Here is a 19,472-nt window from a genome sequence, read left to right on the forward strand (position 1 = left end):
TTTAAAGACATCTTGAACTGTCCCAGCCCTTGAATGATGTACATACTTTCTAAATATAAATAGCATGACCCATCTTGTTCTGTCTTCTGCTGTGCTCTTGTATCATACACATTAAAGCTTTGATGCACTTCAGCACAGATACGGAGGATTTACTTACCTACCAGTGACAAAAAAAAAAAATCTTCAAAATTAAGTTATCTAGCACTTTCTACAATCTTTACATAATTTCTGAGTAATAACTAGTTTTACATATTAATTCTACTTAACATAGGGTCTACCATGACACAAATCCTTTTATTCTCAAAGTAGATACTCAAGTTAACTGGACAATATTGTTGTGGATTGACCTTGGCTGGCTGCTAGATATCCACCCAGCTGCTCTCTCACTCCGTCCCCTCAACAGGACAGTGAGGGGAGAAAACAAGATGAAAAATCTCTTGGGTTGAGTGAAAGACAGGGAGATCACTTGCCAGTTGCTGTCATCGGTTAAACAGACTCGACTTGGGGAAAATTGATTGAATGTATTGCCAATTAAAAACAGGGTTGGATGGTGAGAAACAAAGATAAAAACTAAACCACCTTCTGCCCACCCCACCCTTCTTCCCAGGCTGAACTTCACTCCTTCATTCCCATCTCCTCTACCTCCTCATTGCTCTGAGCGTCACAGGGGGAACGGGGAATGGAGAATGTGGTCAGTCCGTAACAGTTCTTCTCTGTTGCTTCTTCCTTGTCACACTTTGCCCTGCTTCAGAGTTGGGCCACTGCATGGGCTGCAGTCCTTCCAGAACAGCTCCTGTGTGGGTTCTCTCTGTGGGCTGCAGTCCCTCAGGATAAGCCTGCTCCAGCATGGGTCCTTGCTGACAAAACCTTGTTCCAAATTATTGAAAGAATACTCTCTTTTTTTGTGACGTCTAATGTGTTTTACATCAAATACAGTTTGCTAAAATTAAATTTGTGGAATCTTTTGACAAATCTTCATGTTTTAGACAATAAATGACCTAACTTTTGCTGTGGTGTAAAAGGGACAATTCAGCAATAGAGCTATATCAGACTGTGGAATGTATGTGGTGTGGGAATAAGTTTGTGGATATTTGAGTTTTAGTAATCTAGTGAATAGAGTCCAAATGGATGTATCATGAAGCATGGCTAAGGTTCTAAGCAATCTCTTATGGCTGTAGAATATTTTTTCCATCCACAGCCACTTCTGTGACTTGCTCATTAGAGTGACCAATATAATCAAGCGTAACAACCTAAGATGGGGAGAATCAGTCTCTCTTATTTGATTGTGATAGAGCAACCCTTTATGGTTCTAGCATTTCTTTAATGGAGAGCAGACTTAAGTAGGAGACAGCAACAAGCTGAACACTGATCTTGTGACTTTTTTTGGCAAATAACTTGTGTGGTAGTAGTTGACATCAGGTTAGAGAAAGATAGCTGTACAATAATTTACTCCTTGGTAAGTCTCCGTCTTTAAAAATTAGGGTTTCATTTTAATCTTGAAACTATAGCTTTTTATGCTGCTTTTTTAGAAAGTGAATATATAGTGAAGGAATGCCTTAGTTGTGTAAGAGGACCTTGGTTTTAGTTGTAAGACAATGGAAAATGTCACCTGGTGTACATCAATGAAGAAAACTTTGGGCTGTTTGGTAAATAGCTGGGGTGAGATTGTAAAAGTAAACCATCACAGTGACATAATCCCCCAGCACATTGTTTTAGCAGGAAATATGCAACTGCTGTAACTGCCTTAGGGGTGTTAGGAAATTGTGATGTGGCATCAGAAAGAACAGCTGGGGGGAAAGGAGGTGTGTGTGATAGTCTATAAAGCTGTGGTCTCTATTATGAAAATGCTTGAGAACTTCTGCTCTGAGAAAGCCTTTCTTAACTGTATTTGTATTCTTTGTCCTATTGTTTACATGCCTGGGTTGCTATACATCTGGATGGAAGCACCAAATGCGTTGATTATACAGGAACTGTTAATAAAACTTCTAAACCCTGAAACTTAAGAAATAGATGCTTTTGAACCATGAGATTATTAAAATAAGCTTCTTATTGACTACAATTTCCTTTTTTACATGGAATCGCTCTTAAAATTACTCCTATTCAGATATCCTAAAATACTTATTTAATACAGTTGCAGAAGTGAATTGTGTCTATTTTCCTAACAGAAGTTTTGAGCTGATCAAAGGCAGATGACATGTATTATGTACATGATGTTCCTTTTTAGGCATCAGTTTGAGTGGAAGTTTGAAATATTGTTTTGATTTTGTGCAAATGTACCTCAATTAATACAAAAGGAATACATGCAATTGAAGAGAATCCTAGCAGGACCCAGAGATGAGTAAATAGCATTCAGCTGTTCTTCATTGTGTTACTTTAATTTTTTCATGTCTCTTTCCTTGTCATGAAGAATTTGGAACCTACTTCATTTGCAGACGTCTCTTTAGCAAGCTTTTTATTTTTCCAGTATTATGGTGACAGTGTGTCTCAAATCACTTTAAATGTTAAGGAGCTACAGAGGTCAAAAAAGTGACACATTTAAAAAGGGGAGGCAAATGTTTAGAACAACACTTGAGCATATGCTGAATTCATCCCCATTTAGAAAGCACTTCAGCACATGTTTGAAAGATGCTCTCAGCAGAGAAGCTGTCTAGCCTCGAGATTGAAATTCCAAGTACTCAAAAGTCAGTGCTTTTCAAAAAGTAGTTGTCTTCTACCTCCGCTATTGTTTCGAATGGGGTCTGCTGGTGCTCAGTAGTTCTGAAAAACTTGTCCATTTATTCCATGGCTAACTTTTTATCCCCACATGCAGGTATGAAGACTTTTAAGCAGTTTCTTACCAGGATCTTGAGCACAGCGCTAAACTTGGGAATTCCCTTAATTACCTGTTGTCCACCAGAGAGGCTCTGCAACTTTTCCCAAATCTGTGACCTCTGATTTGACGCATCCAACTAGTGCTTATTAGAGTACTGCACCTGTGACTAGATGAAGCTTTAACTTAAGACTTTGTATATTGTGTTCAATGTCTTTCAGAACTGGATGTTTCATTTTGGATATCCAATGAAAGAGGTTAAATCTTGATATGGCAGTCTCAAATATTCAGTTTAATGCTTCAGAATATATAGGCAAATAAAGTTAAGAACACTCTTCTTATTTATAATGTTTTCAGTAACATATATAATTTTGAACTGCTTATAAAGCAAATGTTATCCTCTCAATGATCTTTCAGGTCTTTTCCAGCCTAGAAGATTCTATAATTTAGATAGATTTAATTTTCGAAGGGTGACTAGGTACCCTGGTTACAACTCTTTAATATGTTATTTGGATGAAAATGCACCTGCAGTATTCGTATTCTAAGTGTTTCAGCATTCCATGAGGGAAAAAGTGGCACTGAGGAGTAAGTGACATAAAAGTGTAATGGTTCTTTAGGCCTAAGATAACAATGCACAAAAACCCTCCGGTTAGTATAAATTTTAAAATAGGCACAAATTACTTGTATCTGAGTTTCTTACACCCTCATAAGTATTTTTAGAATTCTTGTGTAAACACTTTTTAAAAATCTTATCTAAACCATAAGCCTTTAAGTGCAGAAATGTTGGATGAAATCCAAGTAGAAGAAAATAACAACGAAACACAAGCAAGGTGGAATGTGTTGAAAGGTAAATTGCACTCGTTATAAGTAATGATTGTTTTATCTTGGGTAGAGGAGAAAGTATATAAATAGGGGCATGCAAGCTATCTGAAAATAAGATCTGTATTGGCAATACAAGATTGTAGAAATTATAGAATGAAGCTGACATTGTAATACAGAAAGTGAAGGAAAGGTGAAGATGGAAAATGAAAAGAAATGTAATTACGTGGGAGGTTAAGTCATGTAAAGAGTAGTTTCTACCGTGTCTAGAATAAGAGAGGTTCTGGGGAGAAGACAGCAGGGGTCTCCAACAGATGGCAAGAATCATTCAGACACTGAAGGGCTTGAAATAGTTGAAGAAATGAAATGCATTCTTTGTCTATTTACAATGGCAAATTTAGGACAGATGTCTGAAAGACAAGCATTTTCAGGAGTCTTGAAGGGGAAGTAGTAAAGAAAAGCAGAAAAAAAAAAATCTTTAACTGGCTAATTTAAAACCAAAGCCAAGTGAACTGAGTCCAACCTGAAAATATGAAAAAAATTGTGACTTATTTTGACTGGTATATTTTGAGTAGTATGGCCAAATTGTCTGTGAAGTTTATTGATTTCAAACTGTGATTCAAAATATGTCCTGACACAAACAGCTGCAGAATAGCCAACAGTGTACTTTTTGGAAGAATTGATAATTCTATACTGAAGGAAATAGTAAAACCGATAAAAGATGTTGATCAGACTTGAAAAGAATTGAAGACTTAGGATTTTTTTTAAAGCTATTTCCTTCCACAGCTTGATTTTGGTTTTCTGTCCATGCTAGGTCTTCCTCCAATTTATACGCTTACAATCAATGTAGCCTGACACAGAGACTCATCAGGATTTTTATCCTGTAGCAGGAACTATCCAAAGGACCTAATTCTGTTACTGCATCTTCAATGTGTCTGTGTCTCTTCCTTGCTTCTGTCTAGCCTTTCATACAGAAAGATGACCTACAGTTTCCCCTTCTCTTGGGCTTCCTCTCCTAACTTCACTGAAATTTTTCCATGTGACTTGGAGTCCAATGTCTCTATTTAAGGTCTGCTTCATTGGCATGGTGTTTATCTTCCCTGTCACGAGCACCTTCATGCAGTGAGAAGCACATAAGCATTATCCAAATCTGATGTGGCTAAGTGCAACCTGGGCTAGAAAGATTTTAAAAAGACAGTACAGAAATGCATGAATCAAAACTAAATCTCCTTTGCAGAACTGTTTTAGTGTTTTCAGTTATTCTTTCATGTTACTTGAATTTGAAAAGAAAGAATACTTTTATTAGTGTATGGTGGGTTGCCCTTGGCAGGCTGCTAGATATCCACCCAGCTGCTCTCTCGCTCTGTCCCCTCAACAGGACAGTGGGGGGAGAAAACAAGGTGAAAAATCTCTTGGGTTGAATGAAAGACAGGCAGATCACTTACCAATTGCTGTCACCGGTTAAACAGACTCGACTTGGGGAAAATTAATTGAATGTATTGCCAATTAAAACCAGAGCTGGATGGTGAGAAACAAAGAAAAACTAAACCACCTTCTGCCCACCCCACCCTTCTTCCCAGGCTGAACTTCACTCCTTCATTCCCATCTCCTCTATGTTCTCACTGCTCTGAGCATCACGGGGGGAATGGGGAATGGGGAATGTGGTCAGTCCGTAACAGTTCTTCTCTGTTGCTTCTTCCTTGTCACACTTTGCCCTGCTTCAGAGTTGGGCCACTGCATGGGCTGCAGTCCTTCCAGAACAGCTCCTGTGTGGGTTCTCTCTGTGGGCTGCAGTCCCTCAGGATAAGCATCCTCCAGCACGGGTCCTCCACAGGCTGCAGTTCCTTCAGGACGTATCCACCTGCTCTGACGTGGAGTCCTCCATAGGCTGCAGAGTGGATACCTGCTCCACCAGGGTCCCTTCCACAAGCTGCAGGGGAATCTCCACTCCAGCGCCTGAAGCACCTCCTCCCCTCCTTCTTCTCTCACCTTGGTGTTCACAGGATTATTTCTCACACTTCTTTTTTCCTCACTCTCGCTCCCCTCTGCAGCATTTTGCCCTTTTTAAAACGTGCTTTCCCTGAGGTGCTGCCATCATGGCTGAGGGGTTCAGCTGTGCCCTGCGGTGGATCTGTTGGTGCTGGCTGGAACTGGCTGTGCCAGGCATGGGGCAGCACTGGCCTCTTCTCACAGAGTTCAGCCTGCAGACCCCCTGTCGTCACCTACACCTGATACTGAGAAAGCTGGGAAAACCAGGAAAATTTTGTTGGGCATAATCCTCTCACTAAATCCTGTAAGAGGAAGCAACCCAGGGAAATGAAGTGAGAGAAATTGTATCTAAATTTTATTTGAATTATGAGAATTATATTATATCCATGAGAGACAAAACAGTAGTTAATACAGCGAAAGCTTTTGTCTAGAGGGTGGTGTGATATGTTTTAGCCATTGATGGATCCATCAAGACCAGAAGACATTCATAAACCACTAGAATCTACCAGCTGAATTTTCCTTTGACAGAAATGCTAATAATACTTTATTCTATCTGTATCAGGTGTTGTAATTAAACATACCTTTTCCTTCAGACCTTATTTTTCTTGTAGTGTTAAAGCTTGTGATTACAGCACCACTACTACTTTGATTTTATTAATCTCTTATCATATAATTAGTTTCTTAAATTTCTTAAGATCTGTTACCCTACATTTAACTGTACTTTTCCAAAGGGTTAAAAGAGCACCCAACTAATGCTCTTCCTAATTGTGGAATGTTGGTGTTTTTCTTCCAGAATGTGTATGATGCTTTTTATTTTCTTCAGTAGTGTTCTGTAAGGATTGGTTGGTGTTTTCTGTTACGGTCTAATGAGTCCTGGAAGAAAACAAATAGGCAACTTTTCTAGGAGCATGGAAATAATGCAAGGAAGTGTCTGAGAATGTGTTTAGAAGGGAACAGTCACCCGGCCTACACATTTGGCAGCCGAGCTGTCCCTCGTGTCAGGAAATGGAGGCTGCAGTGAGTTGTGGAAATTGTGTTTTCAAGCTAGCATTCATGTGAAAAAGTTGCTTTTGTTGTGAAATAGTTGATTTAACTCCTAATACTTGAACTAAGGAGAAAACAGTTTGTAGATTTCCCTGCTGGGTGGATTCTGAAGGATAGATCCTAGTTCCTGGCATCTGTTGAAGTGTGTCAGAAGAAAATCACTTATTGGGGCGCTTTTCCTGAGTTACAAAGAAAACATCTGAAATGCAATACCAGATGTTCAGTCCCAAGTGGACTGTAGATGAGAAATCCATTGTTGGAGAGAGGCAAAGAAAAATCTATCCGTCTTTTGTTTTAATTGAGATGAAAAATGTACCAAGATATCTCAGTAAATTAAGAGGTATTAAAATTTTTGAAGACAGTAATGAGTTTTGGAAAGTTTGGCTGAAAAGATCAGAGGCTAGGTGGAAAAGTCCATGACAATCCAGATATTCAATAGCAACAGGACAGAGGAGGTAAAAAAGGCATTCTATAACTTCGTATGTCTCATGTATGAGATTGTGAAATCAAGCAGAGTCACAAGATCCTTTTAAGGTCAGGAGAACATGGCAGCTTGGGATTGGAAAAAAATTGATTTGCTGAAGGTCATTCTCATACCAAGAAGTCTGCAAATTGCTTCTGTAGGCAAATTAGACAAGTTTCTTAGTTAGAATGGATGAGTTTGCTTTGGTTTTGCTCTTTTAAATGGGATTCCTAGAAAATTTCAAGACATTTTATGGTTAAAGATGAGATTTCATTCCATGTTGGTAAAGCTTTTGCTATGAAAGAGCCAGGAGAATGCTGCCTTTTTTTCCTGGGTTTACTGAGGCTTTACCAGTGAATTTATGGACTGCAACTGTGCAACTTAGTACTGAGAGTGTACTAAGCTAAATTCTGTAATGAAGTTTCATTTTCTGTAAGCTATTTAAAGATGTTCTGTAAAAGTTGCTCTGATTAAAAAGATTATTTTCCCGTTGAAATATTAGCAAACTTGACCTGGAATGTGAAAATCAGACTGCATACTTTCCTCTTCAAGCACCCTCATATACCATGCTATGCTTTGCGTACCCGAGACAGAGGCTTGTTTTGCAGATCTTCTACAACAAGCCTAGTAAAAATAGCTAGGATCTAGGCCAGTTCATGTTAGTGTCAAGTGGAGGTATCAGTTAACTGCTTTACATTTAAAATGGCTAATGCCAGGAGGAAAGATCCCAGATCTGTTTTTATAGTGCGTTAGAAAATGGATGCATTCCAAATGCAGAGTTGCATTTGAATTTATTAATCCAAATTTATTAATCCATTTTTAGAGTAAAGATGTTCTTTCATTTCTCATCAGGCAGAAATTGTCTCTGATGGTGCAATTCAAATATTCCTAACCCTTTCAAAGTACTTGATGGTGCTGGGCAGTGATGACACATTCTGCAAAAGCACTGCTTCAGCTGCTGTGAGCAGGCATGATCTTACCACTGGTTCCTGCCACTCCACCGCCCCTTCATTTGTCCTAAAACAAATATTTTTGCTGCAAAAAAGCTATTTAACCCAATGATCTGATCCAAGTGAAGTTGTGATTGTTTTCCCTCTTTCTCTCCTCCACCTTGTGCCCACCAAAAAATTAAAAAGTGCCTCACTAGAGGAGAGGAAAGGCATTGTTTTTTTCAGGAAGGCTAATGTCCAGAGCTAGTTCATTGCATGGCCTCAAAAACATCCAGAAGCAACAACCACTGTTGGGTGAGGGATGGTTGAGCATTTAAAAACCAGAATGGTTAATCAAGCTTAAACTGCAGTTCTGGTTGCATTTCTTTGGGGCTGCTATAAACATTGCCTTTTGGGAAAGAATTGTGATTGTTTTCAGTCAGCTCAGTTCTTTAGTCCAGATCACTTTGTGCAATTGCAGTCCATAGGTAGTGCAGTCTGGGAACAATCTGAAGAGGAGAGAGGGAAAGGGAAAATGTGTTGTTTTAATTAATTTCAGCAGCACTGAATATGAAACTATAGACTTGCATTGCAGTTTTTGGAGTAGAAGGAAGCCCTTTTTCACCAGTTCAGTCCATCTGGTAATAGCTGGTGATAAACAGAAAACTCTTTATTTAGATGAATGTCAGAAATGACCTGTATAATTAGGAACCGTGCTGTTCTAATCAACAGCTTTTTCACATGTTGTTATTCCCATTCAGAGCTTGTTTTTGGGTTTGTTTTTTTTTTTTTTCATCCCTGCCTAGGTATACCCAAAACTAGTTTCTTGACCTTGTATTCACCATAAATAATGAATGGAGGAAAGGAGAAAATAAGTTGAGGCTTTTCTATGTGTATTTGGCATTTATCTGTTTCTCTGATCTGTCCCTGCTTGGTTTGTAACATATTTAGCACTAGTATGTTATACCATCAGTCAGATTAGCGTTCTGGCGCTGCAGGGCCACATAGTTTATAAAATGCACTGAGGCTGTACATGTGGAACAGAATTTAGCACTTTGGTGGAATAGTTATGTGTTTTGAGGTTTACTGCATTCTTTTCTTATATCTGTGGCTGTTTGTCAGTGTAATTATTCAGATTTTCTGTTTAGTTGGAAAAAAAAGAATACTGTTACTCTTACTAAAAAATATTTTTACTGTATCTCTTTAATCGTTTTATTTAAATAACTGCTTCTCATTAAATAAGCAGTGCCTTTTGCTTGTATTTTAAATAGATTTTCTCCTACTTTTAATGTCCTTTAAAATAAATTATTCTTTTCTCTGTAGAATGCTGTGTCTGTATCACTGCCTACACACAGAGCAATTTAGCACTGAGCAAACTTATATTTTCTGTCTATCACAAGCTATTTGGCTTGATGCAAGCATTACTGGAGGGACTTGTTTTGTGCAAATGATCAGACAGAAAATCCTTGAGTTTTCTTCTGGTCTCCATTTAGGTGGAACAACGTTGCTCTGAAAAAATATGTTACTCAAAGTATGGCGGACTTAGGCAGTTGTGTGGAATTTGAGAGGTCCTCTGTGAAGTGATAAGGGTATGTCTGTCTGCTGCTGGGTTAGAGGTCTATGGGCTAACTTGGAGAGCACTGATGCATCTGTGCTCTGCAGCTCCATGCAGCATGACTGAGCCAGTGTGGTGCTGTTCTTGAGCTCATTCATCCTGACCAGAACTAAATGTGTATGAACACAAGGTAGCTTTCCTTAATTTACTGGAGGGGGTTTTTGAGACTGTAGAACTTTCTACCACTGCAGTGATAATCTGGGATATATGTAATGCTGTGATACAACAATTGCTGTTACCCTGAAATTATACTTTTTGACTCAGAGGTGTGGAGGGTGTGAGGCACTCGCCTGTTGCACTGTAATTTCCTTGCTGGGTGAATGATGGAATGAAAAATAGCGGAGGTGGATTGAGGACCCATGTTAAAAAGACAAGGTTCTAACCCAGGCACCTACTTCCAGAAGAGTGTTCCAGGATATGGATGTGCCTGGGATTAATACTGAACCGATGTCCTTTTACAGGAATGCAAGATTCACAGAACTGAAGATGGACCATGGTTCTGTTGCAAGGACAGGTCCCAAGTTTAGTCCCTCCATCCATCTGTTTTTGGTTTAAAAGTTCTTATATAATTGCTATAAAATTCCATCTTCTTGGTCATGAATGTAGGAACTGTAGCCCTTCTCTGTCAGGTTTGTGTGAATTTTAAAAGGTCTAAAGCAGCCGATGCACATGATCTCAGCCAAATTGTCCGTGCTTCTGGGCATATGCCATGGCAGGCACTTGTATTTTATGTATTTGTATTTTGCAATTGTGATCAGGAGATACATGATGATTTTGTGAATCATTTTGTTGAAATTCCACTTGTGTGAACCCTATGTGCCCTGGCCCCGCTACCTCCCCCCCCCAGTTTAGGATAATTTGATTTATGTAACTAACTTTAGTGTGAAATTTTTGTGGGTGGGGGAGACACAGAATTTTGCATGGGTATGTTATCCACTTATCACAACAGTTACTGAAAACAGTCCCAGCATCAGCAAGAGAATGTAGGCAAGAGATAACTGTGGGGAGGTTAGCAGTTTAAAGAATTTCTGCTGTAAAAGCTTCAATATTTTTACTCTTTAAATCAGAACTTTTGTGTTTTCTTTGTTAAGCTTTCCCAAGCAATAAAAATGTTATTAAAAAAAATAATCTTTGCAGTACAGGTAAATAGCAATGAGTTTGCTTAAGTACACAATGCAATGCAAAACGTGGAGGGAGATTTTACATTTTTATGGCAGGTCAAGATACTGTGCAAAAGTCACAAAGTGAGTAGTCATTAAAGAGATGGCATCTTTTAAAAGAAAACTTTGGAATCCTGAAATTAATTTCTTTCCCTCCATGTCTTTTTCTGTTCCCCTTTCCCCTGGAAACCTATTTTAGAATCACCAGATTTTGATCTCACAGCCAAACAAGTAGATTTGATGGTCATCCTGGTGATATTTTTCAAAAATACCTCTACAACACCAAAGCAGAAGTTGCACTGAAAATCATTGGTATGTGATACTAACTCATGTTGTCACTTTTGCAAACTGCACCCTGCAGTTTTGAAAGTCCTCTTAGTTTGGAGGCTTTCACCTCTTTTTTGCTGATCTCCTGGCATTTACTTTTAATTCTGAATGGAGAATCTGTCCCTGAATTATATGGAAAAATGTGATTCCTGGTTGAACAGGTCCATTAATCACTGTGGGATTGAGAAAAGATTGTAGCAGAAAATGGATGTGCACTGATGCTGAGATTTCTTGTTGGCAGTACTAGGAGGGGGGGAATCTTAACATGGGGATTGTGGACATAGTTTTATCTTGATTAGAATGAGGGGAGAGACTTGCTGTTATTTCAGTGTGGCAAGATTCAATTCCTTAGTTTTAGTTGTTATTTCTGGAAAGGGAGAAGACAAAGGGGGGAACTTTGAATATACTCATCATACAATTAGGGGTTGTTTTTCACCAAGTCTAGATAAAAATTAGAAACCCACCTTTTCTGTCTATCCCTTCAAAGACATTGCAACTTGAAAAAGCTCATTATGCTTTGTGTTCCCTACTCTATGTGAGGTTGTGTTTGCCCATAGATACCAGAATTTGACACTAGTGCATTTAGACAGTGAAGGCCGTGTCTAGACTGAAAGGTGAGGAAGAGGCTTGCTGAACCCTTAGAGTGGCATCCTGTGTGCTTTACATCCCCAGCTTTTATCAGGTTAGGAGGTTGGATGTAAATGACCCACACAATTCTTGAAAGAAGCCATTCCCAAAATGGCTGATGATGGAAAGGATCTGCCCCATTTGGTGCTACCTATGTCCAGTTTGCTTAGGTAACGAGAACAGGAGTGCTAAAGCTTGAATGTGCTCAAGAGTTTTCCCCCTTCAGAAGGCTTAGAGTTGGGATGGTCATTTAGCATGAGTTTGATTTGTTTAGAACATGTTTAGTGGCAGAGTTTGGTCCTGAGAATGGGCTGAGGTCCCTGCTTTTATTGTACAGTGTGGATATGCTCTGAGTATGAAAAAAATGCTGCCGGAGCCCGACTAGATGGCCTAGAAAGGCCTTCATCAAAGTAGGGAGCTGTTATAAATAGTAGGATTTAGTAGTTTGTTCTTGATCAAAATTCTGAATTGGTGTATGGCTGATGGCACTCTTAAAAACTTCATGTAGTAGGTTAACCTGCTGATCATGCATAGCTGAGGGAGCCTACTGCACATGACAGGGCATTAGCAGAGAAAGGTTGCTCTGGTAGGTCAAGAGTGGGACAACAGTTTAGGACAAGGTAGGTGTTCAGCCTGTAAAATCAGATAATTCTGTGTTGGTAGGTTAGAGAAGAAAGATTGTGAAGGTAAAACCATCACCTTGGGGAAAAACAGATAAGCAGGTTGATGATTTTGTCAGGAAAGTCATCTGCAAAGTAGAATGGTAGCAAAAAGAGAAACTTTATGGAAACACCAGGGCAGCTTCAGAACCCAATTAACCTTATTTTTTTTGTATTACTTCGATTCATAGTTTCAGTCGAAGTTGACTGTATCCAGGCTATTCTTATGGTGTGTTCATCCAACCTGTGTCAGAAAGAAATTTGTTTTATGTTATTTCTAGTCCAGTTTTGTAGAGAGTCAGAAGATCATGTAAATGTCTAAGAGTTTATATGATTTTCCAATCTAAGCTACCAAGCTTCTCCAGATACCTTTTTATCTTAGATACTTCTGACAATATTATGATAGCATTATGGAATGTCATCTTATCTGTGAAGTACAGGCATTGCTTATATATTATATGGACTGACTAGTCAATTCAATGTATGCTTTGAACCAACTATTAAATGATGTTACTTTTGTTCTAAATATATTGTTTTGATTTCGCAGGTGCCTGCATAAATATCACCAACAGCCAGTGCCAAATGCTGCCATATAACTACACCACTATAACTTCAGTTCTTTCCATAGTCAAAAGTATTGAAATGGAAAAGTTCCTGAAGTTCTTCAGTTATCTCAATCGTCTCAGCTGCTATCAACACATCATGCTGTTTGGCTGTAGTCTTGCTCTTCCTGAATGCATCAGTGACGGTGATGACAGGTATTTGGGAATGAAAATCAGTCAGTGACTAGAGCCAGTTGTGGTAAAATACTCTCTGACTAATCAGACAAGGGAAGATCCAAACTAAGCCTATGACCTTCTCATTGCAAAACTCCTGTCTGTCAAAGCTACTCACAACATTTCTGCCATGATAAGCCAACTGCTATAGAGTTCTCTTAGAAAAGATATTGCCACTGTATGGAATAAAACGGTGATATTAGGGAAGTCAGGCTTCTTTTTTTAAAAAAGCTGTCCAAAATTCTTGTACCTCGTTTCTCCAATCTGGATGTGCTGAAGTGGAATGCTTTGTAACAACATAAATGAATTGGATATTTATAGTATTGGCATAAAGTGGGGTGGCTGTTAGTTAAATTAAACTTCAAATTTTTTAGTCTTTTCTTTCAGAAAAGTTAAAATGTCAAATATATTTTATGGTTTTAGATTAGCAGGATGTATTCAGAGTGACATAAACTGGTTTGGAAGCTTAAGAAGCATGTCTTGTTTTCTGCATTTACATAATTGCACAGGATTAGTATCATATGCATGCATTTTTTTTTGTTGAATTTGATTTGAAAAACAGTCAGTGATTTCAACAGTGCTAAAAGGAAGAAAGAAATTATTATTTTTTTTTTTTTAATATGTACACAATCTCCGATGTGTCTGGAAGGGGAAGGAGAGGGTAGATTTCTTTCTCCTTATTTCCAATTTCTCCACTGTGAAATTCAGTGGAAAAGAATATGACAATTGAATAAGTGATTCAATTAACAAGAACCAAAAATCTGAAAGCTATGCAGTTTAGAAGGGATGGGATGCTTATTTAAAAAGGTTCAGAGATGAGGAGGTAAGCTGGTCTAAAATATAGTTGCCAATGAAAGGTACAGTCTCACTTCTGCATGCCTGCCATTTCCATTGCACCAGAGTGATTCCTGGATTGGCCAAGTAAGCTCACTAAACTGGCAGAAAATGAACCCAGAAAAAAAGTGTACAGATGATTATGTGGGTAGGATTAGGGTGGAGGTAAGGCAGCTTGGATAACAGTGGAACAAGACTAAGGGTTAGACTGGCTGAGCTGTTTAATTCATATACGCTGGGGAGACCTTCTAGCAGCCTTCCAGTACTTCCAGCGGGCCTACAGGAAAGGTGGGGAGGGGCTCTTGGTCAGGGAGGGCAGTGATAGGACAAGGGATAGCGGTTTCAAATTGAAAGAGGGGAGATTTAGATTAGACACTAGGAAGAAGTTCTTCACTGTGAGGTTGGTGAGACACTGGAACAGGTTGCCCAGAGAAAGTGTGGCTGCCCCCTCCCTGGCAGTGTTCAAGGCCAGGTTAGACGGGGCTTTGAGCAACCTGGTCTAGTGGGAGATGTTCCTGACCATGGCAGGGGGGCTGGAACTAGATGGTCTTTGAGGTCCCTTCCAGCCCAAACCATTCTATGATTCTATGCTTCTATTCTATGTGCGTATATTTGTTAGACTACTGAAAACTATTTTCAGTTAATCCTGTTGAATTCAGTGCATGATTAATTATAGCCCTCCTGCTTCAGTTCAGTATTACAGTTGTTCTGGTTAAAGAATCTGATAACATACAGCCTTAAGCTACCTGCTGTCTCTAGAAATCCTAGAACAAAATAAGAAAGGTGGGTTCAGGTAATAAACTGTTGCGTTTAAATGTTCAGCAAAAGAAGAGGCCATTTCTCTGTTGCTTCACTTATTCTGCCTTGTTTGGAATTTAACTTTCACAAACATTTGAGAGGGAGTGCTGTGTGTCAAAAGTGCAAAGCTCATAAATCAATCAAATAAATAGAGTCGTGAAAGGGTAAGATTTTTACCTTTCCTTTTCTGTTTCTTTCCTGAAGACATCTTTCTTGCAGGGCTTACGTTATGGCAGCTGCCTTGCTAATGTAAAAAAGAATAGAAATTAAACTAATGTTTGTAACATGCAGGTTTTTGCTCTGGTTTTGGGTGACAACCAAAATACTTTACGATTCAAGAGTCAGGGTTTTTTATTGTGTGGGATGGGGTTTTTTCCACAGCAAAATTCGCCCATTAATTTTTAATGTCAAAGCTGGATCTGGATTTCCATGTCCTGGTTTATGTTCTGGAGGTCACAATACCTCCCCCTATTCTTATTTTAAAATCTTTTTGTGGAAACTGTTCTAGCCCCTGCAGGCTGATCAGGAAGAAAGTCCAATGGAAGACTGTAAGTGATGCAGGATTGTGTTAGAATCTGACTTTGCTTTGAGTAATCATATGTCTGCAGAGTGTGTCATGGGTGACACTGAAAATGTAGGCTGAGGACCACAGGAAGAACCAAAAGGGTGTTTTGGCAAAGTGCTGATTTGTGAAATCTAGTTTGCTAAACCTGAGTTGTCCTAGTTTAAGTTCTGCTTTCTTCTCTAAAGAGAATGCTTTTTCCTGTAGGCAACTGAGGGATTTTTGTGATTACTGTTTTTCTTGTAGCACCCAATTGTTGCAGGCAAACATTTCTATTTCAAAGACAAGAGTAACTGTAAGAAGCATCATATTTGTGTAATGTAGCTATTTAACACCTTCTCTTCCCCTCTCACCCCTGCCCCCTCCCCCAATAACTTCTCTCAGTGACATCTAGTGAAAGCTCCTTGTTGTTATGAAAACCTCTTGGTATAGTAGGAGGAAGTTACTTTGTGTGTGTTGAGTGCAGATACGAAAATGGAAGACAGGCCTGTTTTAGGCCTGTTGAATAGGGAAATTTGGGAAGTAGAAACATACTAAAGGAGAAGCAGAAGAGCCACTGTGGAAGGACTCTGATGATAATGATGGGGATATGTCCATATGCTGTAGCCCTTTTTTTGGGTCTATTGTTGTTTTTAATACACAGTATCACAAAACATACACTAGAATGGAGAAAATTGTTACTGACATTGTCACTAGTTCCTCCAGTCAGTTACAGCTGTTTCATTCTAATTGCCACTGTGTCTCTGATCATAATTTTTCATCTATTGATACTTTGTTTTATAGAACAATTGTTTCAAATTTATGTAACGCATAATTTGACAAATGCTGCTTACACAGTAGAGAAGAAATGAAACTCATGTGATGCTGAGATGTCTATTCTTAGGTATTGTCAAGAGAGTCTGTGTTGGCAGCTGCAGCCGTGGGAGCAGTAATTATAACAATGTGTTACAAGAAGCAAGAAGGAAGGTTACAAACACTAACCTTTGGCATCCAGTGTGCTATCATTACATAGCTTTGCTCTGATATTTAAACTTATGTCTGTTTCACATTTATCTTTCACGTGTTTATAAACATTGTGTTCATTAACACTTGAAGGAGATTAAGTTTCTAGGCAGAGAGCGTCTTCAGTGTTTGATTACACACTGTGTAGTTAGGTACTGGGATTTCTGAATACTACCACAAGTACTGTTGCTCTTAAAAATTGTTCTTCTGTATCTTACTGCAACGAAAATCATGTGTGGCAGTAAAAATATATTAATTTTAAAAGCTGTATTTGATTCTAGCAACTGGATGTACAATCAGCTATCCCTGCTTTTTTAAGAAAATGTATAACAGTACCTTTAAAATATTACTTTCCAGTAAAGGTGAAATTTGAAAGTACAACTGAAACCTGTGTGAGAATGGAACATGGAAAGTTGAAGTGCAATAAGACTTTTTGCGTGCTTATTACTTGCTCATAATTTGGGTAGTAAGAGACTGTTTATTTAAAGACATTATGAAACTTCATCATCCTTGGGTGAATGGATGAGATCTTTCCAATATGACTTCAAAATCAGACTTAAAAACCCTATCTTAACACAGTCCAGCAGCACTGCTAAGAGAACATGACTCAATGCTGAAAAGTAACACCACTGGTGCAAGATCATCTTAAACTAGTCAATGTGCTTAACTAATGACTTTTAAAACATTCAAGGTAGTAACTTTGTCCTTTGGGTGGTATTAGTCTGCAACCTATTGCCACAAAATGCAACACTGGTACTGTATTTGTTGTAAGAAAGATCTGTCCTTAGAGTTGTTGGTCCTGATTAATTGTTTAAGCTGGTGAATTCTACTTTACCATTGGGAAACACTAAGAGTGGGCCAACCGGCAGTTGCTGTAACATAGTGGATGTTGATTTATAGCAACTCACTTGCATTGGCTTCCACAAGTCCTACAGACTTCAGCTATTGCGTTCAAGAAGACAAAAATAAAAATCTGGAAAAAGTGCACAGTGTTTTCAGATTTTTGAAAGAAAAAATTTTAAAGCCAAAATTAATGTAAAATTTAAAGATTCAAAATCAATAGAGAAGTTCATAGTGGGTCAGCCTATAACTGCATAATGCAGACAGACTCATTGAATGATGCTTTCTAATATTTCTTGCACTCTGCGAATACTCATGTTTCATCAAAAGACTTGGTAAAATAGGCAAGCTATGTAAGATCCTGAAGGCCTATGTACATGGCTTATTTCAGACTTTTTATGCTGGGAATAAATTTGAACGTTATGGATTCTCGTAATATGTCTTTGCTGTCATGCTGTCTTCTAAAGCAGAAACTAGTAGCTTGAGTATTTCCACTAATCCCCTGCTGTCCTGGTTTGACTGGGACAGAATCGCAGCCCAGCCATGCTGGGCAGGCTGTTAGCATTTTGGAGTTAGCCAGGGCAGCTGACCTGAGTTAGCTACAGGGGTAGCCCACATCATAATGTCATTATAAAGGGGGAAGGGGAGCTCCTGTGGGGTTTCTGCTGGGATTCCTCCTGCTCCTCCTCTGGCTTCTTCCAAGGGCTGCTCTCTGGTTGATTGTGACGACTGGACATTCATTTGGCTGAGTATAACTCTGTTGGTATTGGTGGTGTTTTCATTAAATCTGTTTTGTGCCTACCCATGGGTTTGCTCTCCTTTTCCCCGATTCTCCTCCCTGGCTGGTGAGGGGTTGTCGGGTGACTGTTATAGTTTAGCCCTGGGTACAGGCTAAATGTAGACATCTGCATAGAAGGGTATTCTAGAAAGCTGAGGAAATGCCTTCCATTGATAGAGTCTTAAATCTTTAGAGATCATCAAACTTTATTTAAGCACTGCCTAAAAAATTGTATTAGGGCGACGTAAGTTAAAAAGTATAATATGCTCTCAAGGTAAAATTCTAATGCAACTTGCATTTCTGTATATGTTTACTCACTTTTTTTTCCATGTCAGACACCTTTGAAAATAAAGCTGTGAAGTAGCTTGTCTTCAGTTAGGGCTTCAAGTGTCCATCTGAGATCGTGGCTTTTTGTGCTGGATGCTGTACAAACATGCACTGAGGGGCAGACTCCTGCCTCTGAAAGTTTATAGCCCAGCTGAACAAAACAAGTGAAGGATAGGAAAAGAAAGTAATACTGTCACATTAATAGCTAAGGAAGCCAAGACTGAGCAAGAACTTTGTAGTAGAGCAGAGAACTGAACCTGTAACAATTATATCTTGTGTCTTTAGGTACATTATTTTTCCTCTTGATTAAAGTCTGCAAATTCATTTCGCTTGTTATCATTTATTCATTTTAGTTGTGGTCTGATACCTACTGAATGTAAGAGGAAAAAACTCTCTACCATAATTTGACTTTTGATATTTTGCTTTTTTGCTGGCTTTTTTTTTTTTTTTCTCTCAGGTTCATTCTAAGGGAAAAAATAATATAATGAAGGGAAAATGCTTTCTTTGATTTTTTTCAAGCTCTTTCTTAGAAAGGAGTTTGTCATGTTAATATCTATACGTAGCAAATATTTTTGGTGTGCTGTAATATCTATGCTACACACAACAGTAGCCAGATAAAGACTTGTAGGAAGCCAAAGAGGTCAGAGCAGGGCTACGTGGTATGGTGGGGGCAGGGGAAACTAACTAGTGAAAAATTAGGTTAATAGGAAAAATGTTCTAAGAAGCTGTGAATAGTTTGTATGCAGTCAAATATCCTTTGAAAAGCTGTTCTATTGTGACTCGTGGTGAATTCAAGTTTGTGGTTTTTTTCTTGTTCATTGTTTTCATCTATTTTATGCAGTATATAAAAAGGAAGAAAGTAAAATCTCTCATTTTCATTATGGACATAAACTAGGATGAATGGTGGGCTACCAGGCTAGTAAAGGATTTGGAGCATGTCTTGTATGAAGAATGGCTGAGGGATCTGGGACTGTTTAGCCTGGAGAAGAGAAGGCTGAGGGGAGACCTTATTGCTCTTTACAACTACCTGAAAGGAGGTTGTAGCGAGAGGGGGGGTGGGGGGTGGGGGTGTGCGTCGATCTGTTCTCCCTAGTAGCAAGCAGTAGAACTGGGG

At 38.8% G+C, this 19,472-nt stretch overlaps 1 protein-coding gene across 1 annotated transcript in view; it reads left to right on the forward strand.

The window, feature by feature from the left end:
• CORIN (corin, serine peptidase) overlaps positions 1-19,472 on the forward strand; it is a 156,427-nt gene that overhangs the window by 43,572 nt on the left and 93,383 nt on the right. Inside the window, exon 4 of the mRNA XM_086464230.1 lies at positions 12,989-13,199. Within this exon, the coding sequence (XP_086320356.1) occupies positions 12,989-13,199 (211 nt within the window). The remainder of the gene's footprint in view (positions 1-12,988; positions 13,200-19,472) is intronic.

The sequence above is a fragment of the Leptosomus discolor genome, chromosome 4, assembly GCF_034619465.1.
Source record: "Leptosomus discolor isolate bLepDis1 chromosome 4, bLepDis1.hap2, whole genome shotgun sequence".
NCBI classification, from domain to species: domain Eukaryota; kingdom Metazoa; phylum Chordata; class Aves; order Leptosomiformes; family Leptosomidae; genus Leptosomus; species Leptosomus discolor.